A 16,282-nucleotide genomic window follows, 5' to 3' on the forward strand; every position below is an offset into this window, starting at 1 on the left:
CCTGTAAAATGCTTTTCAGGCCAGTCCTTATTTGACTGATGCACAAATGCATTGTAAGATACCTTTTTCTTGATGGGTTTGAACGGACAGATCTTCCAACGTCATGTCTTCCTCGACTTCTTTCTCTTTCTTCATGTCTTCAACAACATTTTTCACAACAGTGTGGGACTTTACCTCTGGATTAGCCATCTTTTTCTCACAACCAGAGCTTGAGATGGATGGGGATTCTGAGTCAGTAGAACTTTTTTGTGAACTCCTTACATGATGAACACTCACCACGGAGTCCTTTTTAACTGGTGGAACAAACACACTGGGCACTTTGGCAATATCTCTGGGAATGCAGGTTTTTTCTACCTCTGATTTATTATTCTTCCGAAATGGGGGTACAAACATCACTGCCTTGGGATCTGATCCTCGTTTTTGGCCAGATGAAAGTGAAGAAGCAGTCTGCAGATCTGAGCTGCTAATTTTTTGGTCCATGAAATTCCTTAAGATCAAGAAAAAAATTATTTAGTTAATTTCCATGCTGTTTTAAATGTAAGATTTTACACGTATCTTTCATAGACCTACCTGGATGGATGAGTGATACTGGGCTTTAAATGAACTCTTCTGTCTTTTAGTGTTCCTGCAAACATTGTGCCAGATTTACATCTGAATAAAACGTAATTCATCCCAACTGAATTCAATTTAAAACATTTAAAACTCACCATTTGGACTGCTTTTCACAGGAGCGCAGATACTTGCACGATCTGAAATCTGGCCAAACTCTGAAATAAGTCTTCTTTTCAAAGGAGGTTGACCTTAATATAGTTAACAGAACAGAAAGAACAATCAAAACTTAGTTCCTTGCAAAAATAAACACACACACACACACACACACACACACACACACACACAAAAAACAACATTATCCACAAAGGGCTGATGTGTTCTTATTTGGTTTTCACTCTCACCAAGTAAAAGCACACTTGTATCAATTTGTTTAATCAAGTTGTTTCAGCCTTCGAACAACTGATCAGGCAAAATCCTGCCTGGTTATAAACCAACCCTTTGTGGACAAGAATGAGCAAACTCTGGTCTAGAACTTGGTGGCTTTACCTGTCAAACCAACATCAGACATCCATTTTCCTTCCACTATGGCTGCCTCAAGGGATCTCTTCAGTGAGACAGCAGGACTTTTCCTACTGTCAGTGTCCTCCAAAGTTTCTAAAAGACTGCGCTCATTGAGATCATCCTCTAACAAGGCTTTAGTGCAAGCCATAGCTTCCTGCTCAAAATACTTCTGCTGAGTAACAGTGCACCCATTAATGTCTAAGGAATGACGAGTCAACGGTGAAGCATCGCTGTGTATTTCTTGTGATGAAAGAGATGGAGTAGCAGCTCTGGTCTGCCCAATTTGATCAAGCTCTTGCACCTCTGGTGGACACTTCTCACTGCTTTTTGAATACTGACATTCAGTCTTCATACATTGAAGGTTTTCATGAGTAACTGGCTGTACATCACAATCTCTGAACATTTCAAAAGCTACTTGAAGGGCTGATTTTGACACAGACACACCTTTTCCACTGGCTGTGCTGAAACCAACATTTCCAGCCCTAAAGTTATCAGGTGTTGGGTTTCCACCCTTTTGGTTTCCTTTAGAACTCCCAGCATTGACTAACATGGCCTTATTCTTAGTACTCAAAGCACTGCTGTGAGGGCTTTTCTGTTGCCCTTTTTGTGAAGTTAAGGGACTCTCAATCTCTTGTAAACCAGGTGAAACGTCTTCACCACCTGCAAACACAGCTTTAGCTTCTTTCATTGCCTTTTCTGGCACAACCACAGTTTTATCACTGGCAGTGTTAAAGTATGTGATTTGCTTAGGGTCTACAGAAGATGTCTTTGTAGAATTCAAAAGGCCTCCATTTGGCGCTAAACCTTCCACTTCACAACCAGTCAATAGATTCTTTGCTTTTTCCAGTGCCTTGTCAGATATGGTGACAATCCGACCACTTGCTGTGCTAAAGCCCCAGCTTCTTCCTGGAACAGCGGTCTCTGTTTTGGAAACACTCTTCTCTTCTGAAATTTCCATTGTCTTTTTACAAGGTGAGGCATCATTTGGATCGTCAAACACCGATTTAGCTCTATGAAGTGCTTCTGCTGAAACAGATACCATTTTACCACTTGCTGTACTGAATCCAGATGTGCACTGAAGGATCTCTGCTGAGGTTTTAGTGGATTCCTTCTCGACATATTTATTTAAGAAAGCGGGTTCTTCCTTTAAACTCGCAGCATTTTTGCTCAGACTGTCTAATCCAGGCGAATGTACCATGTTTCCCTTGACTGCCTTGAAGCCACAGTTATTCATCACACTTGACTTTTCTCCTTTGCCTTGAGAATGATCTGAGCAATCAAGATCACAGTCTTCGAAGAAAGCCTTTGATTTCATAAGTGCTGTTTCTGAAAAGCTGACTCCTTTCCCACTTGCCATCTTGAACCCACTGACAAATACGGGCTGGCTTCTTTCTACTTTAAGATCCAATTTTGCATTCACTTCCTTTGATTTTGTTTCGTCTGGGGTATCCACACTACTATCAATGTCTTTGAAAAAGGTTTTTGACCTCTCAATAGCACTTGCTGAAACCGACACTACTTTGCCATTGGCCATTTTAAACCCATTACTCTGTATGGACTGCGGAGTGGGATTTCCACTCATTTTCCATCTTATTTCTGTGCTATTTTTAGAGCTTTGTTCTCCACCTTTTGTTAAATGTTTGTCCGATATCTTTGAATCATGAAGTGCATCGATCAACAAATTAGAATTATGTAGTGAAATCCTACTTGAGTCAACAGCTTTAGTTTTTGGCTGGGCTTTTAAAGAGGCAGGAGCTTCACACTTATTAGCAGCTTCTTCACAGTTTGCAACCTCATTTAAAAGTTTCTTTGCATTCAGAAGAGATTTTTCTGACACCTTCAGTTGCTTCCCTCCAGCAGTACTAAACCCAAAATTCACCATGTTAAATTGAAGTACATCTGGTTTTTGATCTTTATTGCCTTGAGCATTTTCCAGATTTTCTGTACTGCATATCTGAGTTTCTTCTGTGACCAAGCTTGTATTTCCTTTACACCCATTTCCTTCTGACTCTGGTTCAAGCTCAGCTTTTTTCTTATGGCCAAATGGCTCATTGCTGCAAGTTACGGGTGAGGGCTCAGTCGCATGATGGTCACTTAACTGTTTTTCATTTTTTTCAAGCGCAACTTTCATGTGGTCACACTTAGTACTAAAGTGTGCTTCACAATCTTCCAAATCTGCAAAGAGGCTCCTTGCCTTGCTGAGATATTTCTCAGAGATGTTTACAGACTTTCCTTTAGCTGTTTTAAAGCCAATACAAAATGATTTATCTTCACTTGTCTTCGTCTCTACCTTTAAAGCCTTTGCTGCTTCTTTACCGTCTGGGCCCAAACTGCCATCAGTCAAAGAAAGGTTTGCATTTGATGTTTCCTGAGGAACATTGAATGACTTGCTCTCATATATACTTTGAACTGCAGTGTGCTGATTAGGCTTATCCATCTTTGCATGATGCTTCCTGGACGCTTGTCTCTCAATATCACAATTAAAACTATCATCAAAGTCAATACCGGAAAGTATAGCAGGATCCCATTCTTTCTCATGCTGAGCACTATCCAGAAATTTTGAACACAGCTTTGCTTGTCTAAACTGAGTAAATTCATACTGACTGTCTGCATCTTCCAACATGCTGCACAATTCCGTTACATCAGCTTTTTGAGATGCTGTCAAAAAACAGTTCCCCTCAACATTGCTGTGGTTAGTATGGTTGTTTCTGAAGTCAAATTTAGAAAGTCTGGCATTGTTAACGTTTTGGACTTCCAACTTTCCAGAATTTGATGGACATAAATCAGAGTTTTCTTCCTCCAACTGCTTGAAAATGTCTTTAGCTTTCTCAAGATGAATAGCTGATACAGTAATACTTCTGTTAGAAGCCGTTCTGAAACCAGAATCATTTGTTCGTAAAAGGAAAGAGTTCGGAATATGATCTGCGACTATCTCTGAACTGGCATTTTGTGTAAAATCTGCAGTTTCTTCTCCATTCCCGATACCTTGCCCATGGCTTACTGAAGGCCATGCAGCTGTTGCAGAGCTTGTTACAACTGGGTCGTGTGATACTTTTGGCAGGTCAGTTCTGGGTGAACTGACTTTAACAGTCATACATTCTTCCACCATATCTAATATTGCTTTGGCCTTCATTACAGCTTCAGGTGGGGTGAATATTATCTTATTATTGGCGGTTTTAAAACCATGATGGTCAAGTCCAGCACCATTACACGATGTAGTTGCTCCGCTGAAATCAGATAAGGTGACACAACAGCCACTGTCATGCTTCAGATTTTCAGAGGTCATGCTCTCTAAACTTAGCATATTTGTTAAGTTGACTGTTTCTTTTGCAAAAGCTGATTTTTCCTGTTGATTGCTGTGAAAGCCCTGGTGGTCATCACACTGTTTCTCAGTTTCTGCTTTTAGTTGGACTTCACTTATTTCCACAGTCTGAGACATGCAAGGTGACGTAATGAGAACATTGTGGTCAATCCCTGTACTTCTGTTTGGTGACTTTTCCAAATTCACTTCCTGAGAGAAATCTTCTGCAAATGCTTTGCAAAGCTGTGTCATATCAAGGCCATGGTCCATGTTTAGGGTTGCTGGATTAACCTGCTTAACAGTACTTAAACCTGATCGCACCAAAAACGCTCCAGAGTCTGCTGTGCACGTGTCATCTTTTGTCTGTTTAGACTCATCAGCATCAGAGGGGTCCTCATAGTGTTTTTCAGTCAAAGCACCTATTTAAAAAAAAAAAAAAAAAAAAAAGAGGGTAAAAAGAGACAAATTATGCACTTGGAACTTTGAAATGGTGTTGTAAATACAACTGAGAGCACTTATTTGTAAGAGCTATACAATTATGCATTTTTTCTTTCAATTTGGTATGCATGAGCACTGTGCTCAAATGATTATTTAAAACTTCAGTTCTAGTCGTACTTCACTGACACATAGCAGGGAGTCACCCTGTGCACCATGGGAAAATTCCATTAGAAGCAGTACTTTTCATGATTGGTTTTAGTTTAATGTTTTGGTTATAGGTTGTTGTGAAATCTTTACACACAGAATATGTTTTCATCTGAATCCTTCATATCGGGTCTGCAGAAAGTATCAATAAACAGCATAACAAATTTCAAGAAGCAACCATAAACTCTGAATGTGAAAGACCTCATCAGCATTATTATTTTAATAAGTATTTATTTTATAAGTATTATTATTATTTTAGTATTTTAATACTTTAATAATATATGTGCAGTTTTTTTTTCCCTGCACATGCTATATGAAGCGACCTTGGGTTTGTGAAAGGTGCTATATAAATGTAATTTATTATTATAAATAATTATTATTATTATTACTAAAAAGTTGAGGTGCATTTTCTTCCCTTACACAGAAATGGTCATAAAGGAACCGCAGTTTGTAATATACTTTGGTGCTGAGGCAGGGAGTGAAGGAAGACCGACTCTAAAACATACATAATTAACAAAATTCACAATAATAACAACATCTTTTTTCCTTTTTTTTTTTTTAGAAGAATTGCACCCAGATATTAATAACACACTGATTTCATTTACAAGACTATGTAGGTATGTCAGTTATATGCAATTATAAAAAAAATGTTGTATACTAACATTTTTGGCATACCACTAACAACATGTTAACAGAGATTTCTGAATTAATTCTTTTAGTACCTTCTTTTTAATTACAACCTAAGAATGGGTGTAGCTTAAACCAGAAATCAGCTGTATGTGTATTTACAACCAGCAATGGACTGCAGACTAATGAAGAAGTACTGACTTTGACAATATGTGTAACTTATGCAGTAAGTGAACAGTTTAGATTTCAGAACCAGTAAGGGTATTGGCTTTACGATGCTTAAACTGACTCCTTACGTACTGAAAATCGGCATTTCGGAAAATCAGAATTTTTTTAAATACTCTGTGATACTGAAGTAATTCAGTCATTAATATAAAAGTGAAAATTGATATTCAGCTGTAATAATAAGCAATTATAAAAATTTATACTAGTAAGTGATTGTGAAGACCTACCTTGTGTAGCACGTTTACTTCCTAAACTTAAGGAACATGGACTTTGCACTCGATATACAAACTTCCTGGCTTTTCTGGAGAAGTTCAGTGCAGGAGATGGTGACAAAGAGTTTCTCGGCTGTGATCTCTCTGGATATGAATCAGGACAACTCTTCTGTTTCTCAACAGTGCAGGAAGAAAGCTGGTCAGGTTGTGTGATAATGTCTCTAAGAACAAGCTGTTCTGAATCACTGTTAACTGATACAAGATTAGTGTGCTCATTTGGCAGTTCAGAAAAGCACTCTTGCTTTGCTTTCGAGTCCTGCACATCAGACAAACTCAGAGGACTCCAATGTGAGAAGTCTTTGTTTTTTAGGGGACTTTTTGAATCAGAAGCAGCACAGTATTCCGATGGGCTCATATCAGGATCCAACTTTGCTGCTAAAGGATTATCAATACAGCATTCTGTTGAAAGCTCAGCAGATTTCACCTCCTTAGAAACACCATTCCCTCTTTTCTTTGTTCTTTCTTTAGTTTTAACCCGTCGCAGAGCTGAGCCAGTATTGCTGAAGAAAATCGACAGGACATCATCTGCACCGTCGAGAACACTCTCCACCGTGTTGCGGACATTGCCATCCTTTATTGCATCTGGTACTGTTTGCCTCCAGAGAGCATCCACGCTGTCAAATGATTCATCTGGCCTTTGTCCCTTAGCATTTCCATCTGTTACTGAGAAGACAGAAAAAGTTAATGACTAATCACTAATAAATTAGTATTTAAATTTTAAATCAGGAATCATGTTTCAGTTATAAAGCTAACCGTTGTGTTGCGCAGTGGATGCACTTTCGGATGTTGTATCTGTGTCTTTTGAGAGTGATGGAAATAACTTCCGTACAATCTGTATAAAGAAAAACACAAAGACAGAACAACAGATAATGGTTAAACTGTTTAAATAGGCAAATACAAAACAACATAAAATGAACATAAATATGATATAAATTACATGAATATGAATAAAGTGCTGAACACTTTATAACAAATTAATATCTCAAACTGAAATAGTAACTTTTTGGACCACTTACAATGACTTCTTTGTCTTTAAGGAAACTTACTGGTGAAGGCTGGGCTTCTTTTCTTGCTGTTGAGCAGAAACACAAACACAGTTAATACTTATTAAAAAAACAAATACAAACACAGAAAACTAACATAAGGATCGCTCATACTTACTCAAAATAACTGTAGGGCTCATAGCTGATGGTGTGTTGAAGGAGCTGCTCCAAGACAAATCAGGATTTAACTGAGCTCCAAGACTCTCCGAGATGCGTTTTGCTGATGCATCTTGAGCCTAAAAGGGATTATATTCATGAGTGATACAAAGTCCACACTCTAACTTTGATTTATGATTCAAGGTAGTAAGTTTCATAGTGAACTTACCAGTGAACTTTTTGGTGTGTCAAGCAGGCCTGTGACAACAAATACGACAACAGAAACAGAAAAACAACAAACAACACATGATGCTGAGATTTGGTAAGTCAGAATTTTTAAATCTACAAAATAAAATGTCAAAATATTTGGGCACAAAGATAAACATTAAAAACAATAACCCAATTCCTTACCAAAGCAGTCATTTTTCTTTAGTGATCCATAGGCTTTTGTAAACTGCGGGCTACAGAAGCAAAGAAAAGATCTGTGTGTATATGAAAATAAACTTCACATATTATAAAAAAAATGCAAACAGTTCTGGTGAATTTGTTATATATACACATTTACCTGTCTTTTGCTGAGCCAAACAGGCCTGGGCTTGAGTCTGTCCATTGCAACGCTGACAATGGGGTCTGCATACCTGGGTGTGAGGAGCATTTCTCCAAATTAAAGAAGTGATGTGTAATATCTTCACATCAAAATACACTGCTCAAAAAAATAAAGGGAACACTCAAATAACACATCCTAGATCTGAATGAATGAAATACTCATTGAATACTGTTCTGTACAAAGTTGAATGTGCTGACAACAAAATCACACAAAAATCATCAATGGAAATCAAATTTATTAACCAATGGAGGCCTGGATTTGGAGTCACACACACAATTAAAGTGGAAAAACACACTACAGGCTGATCCAACTTTGATGTAATGTCCTTAAAACAAGTCAAAATGAGGCTCAGTATTGTTTGTGGCCTCCACATGCCTGTATGACCTCCCTACAATGCCTGGGCATGCTCCTCATGAGGTGGCGGATGGTCTCCTGAGGGATCTCCTCCCAGACCTGGACTAAAGCATCTGCCAACTCCTGGACAGTCTGTGGTGCAACGTGGCGTTGATGGATGGAGCGAGACATGATGTCCCAGATGTGCTCAATCGGATTCAGGTCTGGGGAACGGGCGGGCCAGTCCAAAGCTTCAATGCCATCATCTTGCAGGAACTGCTGACACACTCCAGCCATATGAGTTCTTGCATTGTCCTACATTAGGAGGAACCCAGGGCCTACCGCACCAGCATATGGTCTCACAAGGGGTCTGAGGATCTCATCTCGGTACCTAATGGCAGTCAGGCTACCTCTGGCGAGCACATGGAGGGCTGTGCAGCCCTCCAAAGAAATCCCACCCCACACCATTACTGACCCACTGCCAAACCGGTCATGCTGAAGGATGTTGCAGGCAGCAGATCGCTCTCCACGGCGTCTCCAGACTCTGTCACGTCTGTCACATGTGCTCAGTGTGAACCTGCTTTCATCTGTGAAGAACACAGGGCGCCAGTGGCTAATTTGCCAATCCTGGTGTTCTCTGGCAAATGCTAAGCGTCCTGCACAATATAGGGCTGTGAGCACAACCCCCATCTGTGGACGTCGGGCCCTCATACCATCCTCATGGAGTCTGTTTCTAACCGTTTGTGCAGACACATGCACATTTGTGGCCTGCTGGAGGTCATTTTGCAGGGCTCTGGCAGTGCTCCTCCTGTTCCTCCTTGCACAAAGGCGGAGGTAGCGGTCCTGCTGCTGGGTTGTTGCCCTCCTACGGCCTCCTGCACGTCTCCTGATGTACTGGCCTGTCTCCTGGTAGCGCCTCCAGCCTCTGGACACTACGCTGACAGACACAGCAAACCTTCTTGCTACAGCTCGCATTGATGTGCCATCCTGGATGAACTGCACTACCTGAGCCACTTGTATGAGTTGTAGAGTCCGTCTCATGCTACCACGAGTGTGAAAGCACCACCAACATTCAAAAGTGACCAAAATATCAGCCAGAAAGCAGAAAGGTACTGAGAAGTGGTCTGTGGTCCCCACCTGCAGAACCACTCCTTTATTGAGTGTGTCTTGCTAATTGCCAATAATTTCTACCTGTTGTCTGTTCCATTTGCACAACAGCATGTGAACTTGATTGTCAATCAGTGTTGCTTCCTAAGTGGACAGTTTGATTTCACAGAAGTTTGAGTTACTTGGAGTTATATTGTGTTGTTTAAGTGTTCCCTTTATTTTTTTGAGCAGTGTAATTTCCGTTGTTAAAGAAAATGGTTTTCGGAAGTGTTCCTGAGCCCATGTAGTGATTTCCATTACAGAATCATGTCTATTTTAAGGCAGTGCTACCTGAGGGCCCAAAGATCATGGCCAGACAATATTGTTTGCCTTGTCTGTTACAAACAGATTTCTCTGGATTTTCTGAATGTTTAAATGATATTATGCACATAGGTAATGAAAAGTTATTTGCTATTTTATGCTGAGAAACATTATTTTTGAATTGTTGGACTATTTGCCCATGCAGTCTTTCACAGAGTGGTGAACTCTTCATCCTAACTGAAAGACTCAGTCTCTCTGAGATGCTCTTTTTATACACAATCATGTTACTGACCTGTTGCCAATAACCTATTTTTGTGTGATGATCCACCAGGTGTTGTTTTTAGCATTACACAACTTTACCAGTCTTTTGTTGCCCCGTCACAACTTTTTTGAAGGTTTTTGTTTTACTGGCTTCAAATTCAAAATGGGCATGCAGTTTTCAGCAAATAAAATTTCTCAGTTTCCACATTTAATGCATCGTCTTTGTACCATTTTCAATTAAACATGGGGTTTAAATGACATTCACATCATTGTTTTTATTTACATTTTGTACAGCATCCCAACTTTTTTGGAAACAGGATTGTTCTCCCTTAAAGTTGAGCTGATCAAACACAAACTCATCTGGACACCAAATTGTTGTTAGCTTGCTTACATAATTGATGACATTTTGCCCAACCAAGTAACTACCAAAATAATAAATAAATCACTTATTCAATGTAAAATCAAGTTTTATGAGAAAAAATGTCCAAGTTGTTTGACCTCTAAACAAAGCTAATAAACTTCACTCTTATGTGTTCCATTTTAAACAAATTTGCTACCTGAGTCCGGAGAACGTCCAAGAATTGAGTCAGGAGACCGTGGTCCTCTGTGCCTAAATATTCTGGGCGTTGAAGACATCTGACTGTCCAAGCCCGGTGTTCCCATTGGTGCTCTGAACATACCACCTTCTGTATGTGACGACTCTCTCTCCACAGCAACAGGGCAGTGTCCATCTTTATACGCTTTCACGGTCAGCTCCTCAAACCAATCTGAGCTAAGCGGGCCAAGCTCTTAAAACAGAAAGAACACCATCTGGCTGAGTTAAATGGTTAAAGAGTACAGGTGAGAGTAAAAATAAAAGTTGGACATAACAGGTCAGTTTCCCAGACTAAGCCTAGACTAAAAAGACATTCCAATGATAGACCTGTCACCATAATGAAATTTTAGCTGACAAATAATAGCCATATAAATAATTGAGGTTAACGATTAAGATTAAGAAACCCTTATTAATCCTACAAAGGGGACAATTCTCCTCTGCAATCTAACCCATCTGTACACTGAGACACCAAATACACACTAGGGGAAGTGATCACACTTACCTGGAGCGGTGGGCAGCCCTATCTGCAGAGCCCAGGGAGCAGTTGGGGGTTAAGTGCTTTGCTCAAGGGCACTTTAGTCATGTCGGCTAAGGAGATCTTGCGGTTGCAAGGCTGGTTCCCCAACCTCCAGCCCACAACTGCCCCACATTAGATTAGATTTTTTGTTAATTGCATATAACTATTAATGTACAACCCTGAAGTGGCCAAACTGTCTTATTAACAAACTTACTTTCCAGTAGTTAATTTTTTATTGTACGTTACTTACTGCCACTCAATTCATTTTTTATTGCAACATAAACATATGAATGTAAAACCTAAGCACTGTGAAAAACTACGATATCTTACATAATGGTGATCAGGAGATTATGTAATAATTGAGCCTCATATGATTAACATATTAATCATTCCACCTTTTTTTGGATTGTCAGTAAATTTGTTTTGAATTGTATTTTGTACATCAAAAAGCCAAACAATGCTTTTTTTTATTTTTTAGTGACCCAATTATTTTAAATACAGGGCATCAAAAGTTGCCACATAATGCTTAAATGATTATCACAAATATCACATATAGTGTTTCTTATTTTATGGGATTTTATGTGACAGGCCTATCCAACACTGATTACGATTTAGTGTAGGAAATGGCTTAGTCCATGTCAGGGAAAACAGTAGAGCAAAATAAAACCATGATCAGCTACCTGTTTCAATTTGATGAAAAAAGTCTTCAATCATATTGTCCAGTGTTGGTCAGTGTAAGCTCTGAGATGAAGGCAAGCTGACCTATGGGAGGAAAAAGCTGGAATCAGTACAAAATGTCTAAACAGTTTGATTATGGCCCTATGATGGACTGGCGACCTGTCCAGGGTGTTTCCTGCCCTCCGCCCAATGAGCACTGGGATAGGGTCCAACTCCCCCCACCTCCACGGCCCAGAAGGATAATTGGCTTAGATGATTACATTAAACTGAGGTTGTACGTGTACCCCAAATTCCTACAGTGGCCAATGTGCATCTGACTAGTGGTTTCCCATTAAAAACAGCAAAAGAATTCTTTATAGTAATCACAATAAACAGCAGGCTATTTCTTCAGACTATATTTCTCATACTTCTCTCATTCCAGACATGCCAGAAATGTAGAGGGTTACTATGGAGGCCTGTTTCTGCCACTGAGAGAAAATATATAACCATTTAGCAAATCATAACAATGAGAAAGGTGTTCATAAGTATGTGTTACTATCTGAAGTATGATTTGTTATCGCAATGGACAGTGTAGAAAAGAAGTGAAGAAGAAGGGTGCAGGCAGGATGGAGTGGGTGTAGATAGGTGTCAGGACTGATGGGTGACAGAAGGATAGCAGCAAGAGTGAAAGGGAAGGTTCACAAGACAGTAGTGCGTCCTGCTATGATGTATGGTTTGGAGACTGTGGCTCTGTCTAAAAGACAGGAGGCTGAGCTGGAGGTGGTGGAGATGCTGAGATTTTCGTTGGGAGTGAGAAGGATGGACAAGATTAGAAATGAGCAGATCAGAGGGACAGTGAAGGTGGAGCAGTGTGGAGATAAAGCCAGAGAGGCCAGGTTGAGATGGTTTGGACATGTGTTGAGGAGGAATAGTGGATATATTGGTCAAAGAATGTTGGAGATGGAGCTGCCGGGTAGAAGGAGAAGAGGTAGACCTCACAGAAGGTTTATGAATGTAGTGAAGGTGGACATGGAGATGGTTGGTGTAAAAGTAGAGGAGGCAGTGGATAGTTCAAGATGGAGGCAGATGATCCGCTGTGGCGACCCCTAAAGGGAGCAGCCGAAAGAAGAAGAAGAAGATTGCATAATGAGTCTCTCTCATAGCAATGAGAAAGTCTCTCATAATTATGAGTTAATCTCTCATAATTATTTACAATTTCATAACGATGTGAAACTTCTCAATTATAAGAAAGTCACAATTATTAAATAGTAAGTCATAATTAGGATAATTACGACTTAATTACTATGAGACACTAAGTCATAATTACAACATAACATGATAGATTGATGAGATAATAAGATGACACTCGCACAGTGATTATTGTGATATACTAACTCATAACTGGGTCATTCTACAGACACGCCCACAAAGGTAACACTTGTGACATTTTTAATTAAAAATTCGTTTTACAAAACAGCTGCTGCAGAGCATCCAACCACATGTTGTCAAACACAAAATATACACTAAAATATACAATTTAATCCATTTGCATTCTATTTTTTCACAATTAGCCAAGAATAAAGCAGGTCACACCAGTGACTTCAACTAAAAGTTTCACAATAAATCATGAGCTAAATGAGAAGATTTCTGATCACTGAAAAGACACAGTGGACTTACCACATGCTTTTCTTCATAGATCTTCAGAAAACAGGTAAAAGGAAGTGAAGTGATGTCATCAGTGTGAGTTTTATTTCAAAATAAGGGAATTTTTTTTGGTTACACTGTAACACCAGTGACACGACTCCTGGAGACATCTTTCATTACACATTTTATTTTTATATATATATATATATATATATATATATATATATATATATATATATATATATATATATATATATGGCATTTATTTTCTTTGTGTCATTTAATTCAAACATTTCATAGTCATGTATAGATTATTGCAGTTAAAGCTGCAGAAAAACATATTTACCTCAAAATATGGCCTTACCCTTTACACATGACTGTGAGTATGAGCACATCTGTGGTGCTTGGAATTCTGTGTAACTGATTTAAAAGCCAATATTGCTAAATTGATAAGTCAAGGTGGTCTAATCGATAGCCTCTTAAACTTTGTGGAACCACCGTTGGTTCCAAAATGCACTTCGTTATATTTTTCATAACTTTCATATTTCATAAGCTACATTCACACAGTGAGCATCATATGAGGCTGTAACTGTCTCCTTTCCAGTCAAATAGATGGGTAATGTAATTGAAACCCTTATAATAAAAGAAGCTCAATTTTTTTTTTGTCTACTGAAAGTCGACCCATTTTACCACAAATCTGGGCTATAGCTAAACTATAAACAGATGTCTCTTCAGCTCTATAAAAATAATTTTTATAAAATAATACAAAGAGTGTGTAAGATTTTTGGCTTTCAGCAGCAAATTGTAAGCATGTATACAGATACATACATATAGTCTTAGCATTTATTTAATGCAGTAACTGAATAATTTGCCTTACTGTTTGGTCATGTAAAGTCAGATGGGCAAACCAAAAGATACCCCAGGGAATAAGACGTTAAAATCCATTGTTTTATCTTATAAATAAATCCCTTACATTTCTGTTTCTGCAGAATGACCCAACTATGATTTACTAAATGGGTTTATAGGTTTTTCAGAAAGAGGCTTTCATACTTTTCAGATATGGGGCAAAAAAGTAAGCTTGGAAATAAGCCACAGATAAACTAATCCCACACTTGGATGTTATTCAGCAGAGCTTATTTGTCACTTCTTTGACCTCCTCAGCTACATCTGTACCTCTTCACCTCTTCCTCTTCCTCTTCAGGCCTCACGACGAAGAAAACACGACTCAATGTCAACCGCACAGCTAACACTGAGCACGGACGGCTTTCTGCTTTAACAGCTAACCAAACGCCTGTTTTCAACACACAGAGACTGCTGGTTGCACTAAAAAAGCATTTATCGGTGAACTACATGAAAGTCCGGTGACAAGAGGTGAATTAAACTACACCCTGCCAGGAGAAACGGAGAGACGCGTAGCTCAGCTTAGCTAACGCTAACTACTTAGCCATGTTATCCATCCGTCCGTCCGACGAACGACACCAATACAAACGCAGCACCGAACAGATACAAAGGTCATTTACCGTCAACCAACATGACAGCACGGCCGTGGGGTCTTCTGACATGCTGTTATGTGGTCTGTAACGCCGCGCTCTACTCTCGTTTTCCGTACTGTACAGGCTCCTTCTCTCCCAGCTCTCCTCCTCACCACACGCCCCGAAGACGAAAAGCTCCGCTCCGGGCTTTTTTGCGCCTCCCGCTGCAGGAAATCCCGCCAATAAACTGAGGGCAGAGGCGAGAGCCAATCAGATCCGCGAATCTGGTGGAGGGCGGGGCTTATAGGGAAATCAGACGAATCAGTGCCGTCGTCTCGGGGAGAAGATTTAAAGCGACAGGTCAGTGTTTATGTGTTTATGGACGAAGTGCACAAACCATGTACTTGAGTTAAAGTAAAGCTACCCAAGGTAAAATATCACCCCAGTGAAAGTAGAAGTTCCTCCCTTTAGACCTCCACTTGAGCAAAAGTACAAAAGTATTTGCCTTCAAACGTACTTAAGTACTGAAAGTGAAAGTAATAAAAGATTAATTATGGCTCTAGTTAAGTGACACTTTTTTAATCCCACAACCGGCAAATTCCACCTCCGCATTTAACCCTTCCGTGAAGTGAAACACCACATACACACACTAGTGAAGACACGCACACTAGAGGGCAGTGAGTACACTTGCCCGGTGGGTAGCCCTATCCACGGCGCCCAGGGAGCAATTGGGGGTTAGGTGTCTTGCTCAAGGACATGGACTCATGGACTGTCAGTACTGGGGATCGAACCAGCAACCTTCCGGTCACAGGGCCAGTTCCCTAACCTCCAGCCCACGACTGGCTAACGTCCTGTTATCATTTTTGTAACTCTAGTGTCTCTTGGTTTATCAACTCTAAAGTGTCACTTGGTAAACCAGTCTTTTAATAGGAAGTCATTATTTATTAGTGACACTGGTGTCTGTTAAAATTATAAGCACAGATGGCAGTGTACATATTTGTATATTGTGGATTATTTACACAAAGTTAGGTTAGGTCAACATTTATTTTGAATAGACACAAAGTTTTACGCTGCTGGGCTGGCGCTGAATCGTGTGCTTGCACTGGGTCTGTATGACCAACAGGCCAAAAGCTCAGAGTGACCACTGTGCCCTGATTGGAGTTCTTGCTTTGTGCTTCTTGCGTTTTGACATGTTACGTTTTTATACACACATAAACCAAAAGGAACGATGATTTTGCAAAATGTAGTGGAGTAAAAAGTAAGATATTTTACTTCAAAATGTAGTGGAGTGAAAGTCAAAAGTCATGCAAAATTTCAGTAAAATACAGATACATGAAAAAACTACTTAAATACAGTAACAAATTACATTTACTTAGTTACTGTCCATCACTGGGACAAACACACTACTACAGTGATCATTTATTTTTATGTTACATCTGAATATACTTCAGTGTTATTTACTGCAATATT

General features: G+C 39.5%; 1 protein-coding gene across 5 annotated transcripts in view; it reads right to left on the reverse strand.

Moving 5' to 3' along the window:
• The window catches only part of brca2 (BRCA2 DNA repair associated), a 28,040-nt gene extending 13,046 nt beyond the window's left edge, over positions 1-14,994 (reverse strand). Inside the window, exons 1-14 of one of the 5 annotated variants that reach the window (XM_017708588.2) lie at positions 14,861-14,994; positions 11,720-11,801; positions 10,485-10,715; positions 7,885-7,957; positions 7,731-7,780; positions 7,549-7,577; positions 7,342-7,459; positions 7,197-7,252; positions 6,934-7,012; positions 6,136-6,843; positions 1,099-4,833; positions 708-800; positions 571-625; positions 63-487 (exon numbers count right to left, since the gene is read on the reverse strand). In XM_017708588.2, coding sequence (XP_017564077.1) covers positions 63-487; positions 571-625; positions 708-800; positions 1,099-4,833; positions 6,136-6,843; positions 6,934-7,012; positions 7,197-7,252; positions 7,342-7,459; positions 7,549-7,577; positions 7,731-7,780; positions 7,885-7,957; positions 10,485-10,715; positions 11,720-11,753 — 5,686 coding nt within the window. In that variant the 5' untranslated portion in view covers positions 11,754-11,801; positions 14,861-14,994. Of the gene's footprint in view, positions 1-62; positions 488-570; positions 626-707; positions 801-1,098; positions 4,834-6,135; positions 6,844-6,933; positions 7,013-7,196; positions 7,253-7,341; positions 7,460-7,548; positions 7,578-7,730; positions 7,802-7,884; positions 7,958-10,484; positions 10,716-11,719; positions 11,802-14,860 lie in introns of all 5 variants that reach the window. The other 4 variants (XM_037546874.1, XM_017708589.2, XM_017708587.2 and 1 more) reach the window with 4 other exon arrangements.
• Between the last annotated feature and the right edge of the window lie 1,288 nt (positions 14,995-16,282).

Source organism: Pygocentrus nattereri, chromosome 17 (genome assembly GCF_015220715.1).
Source record: "Pygocentrus nattereri isolate fPygNat1 chromosome 17, fPygNat1.pri, whole genome shotgun sequence".
NCBI lineage: Eukaryota > Metazoa > Chordata > Actinopteri > Characiformes > Serrasalmidae > Pygocentrus > Pygocentrus nattereri.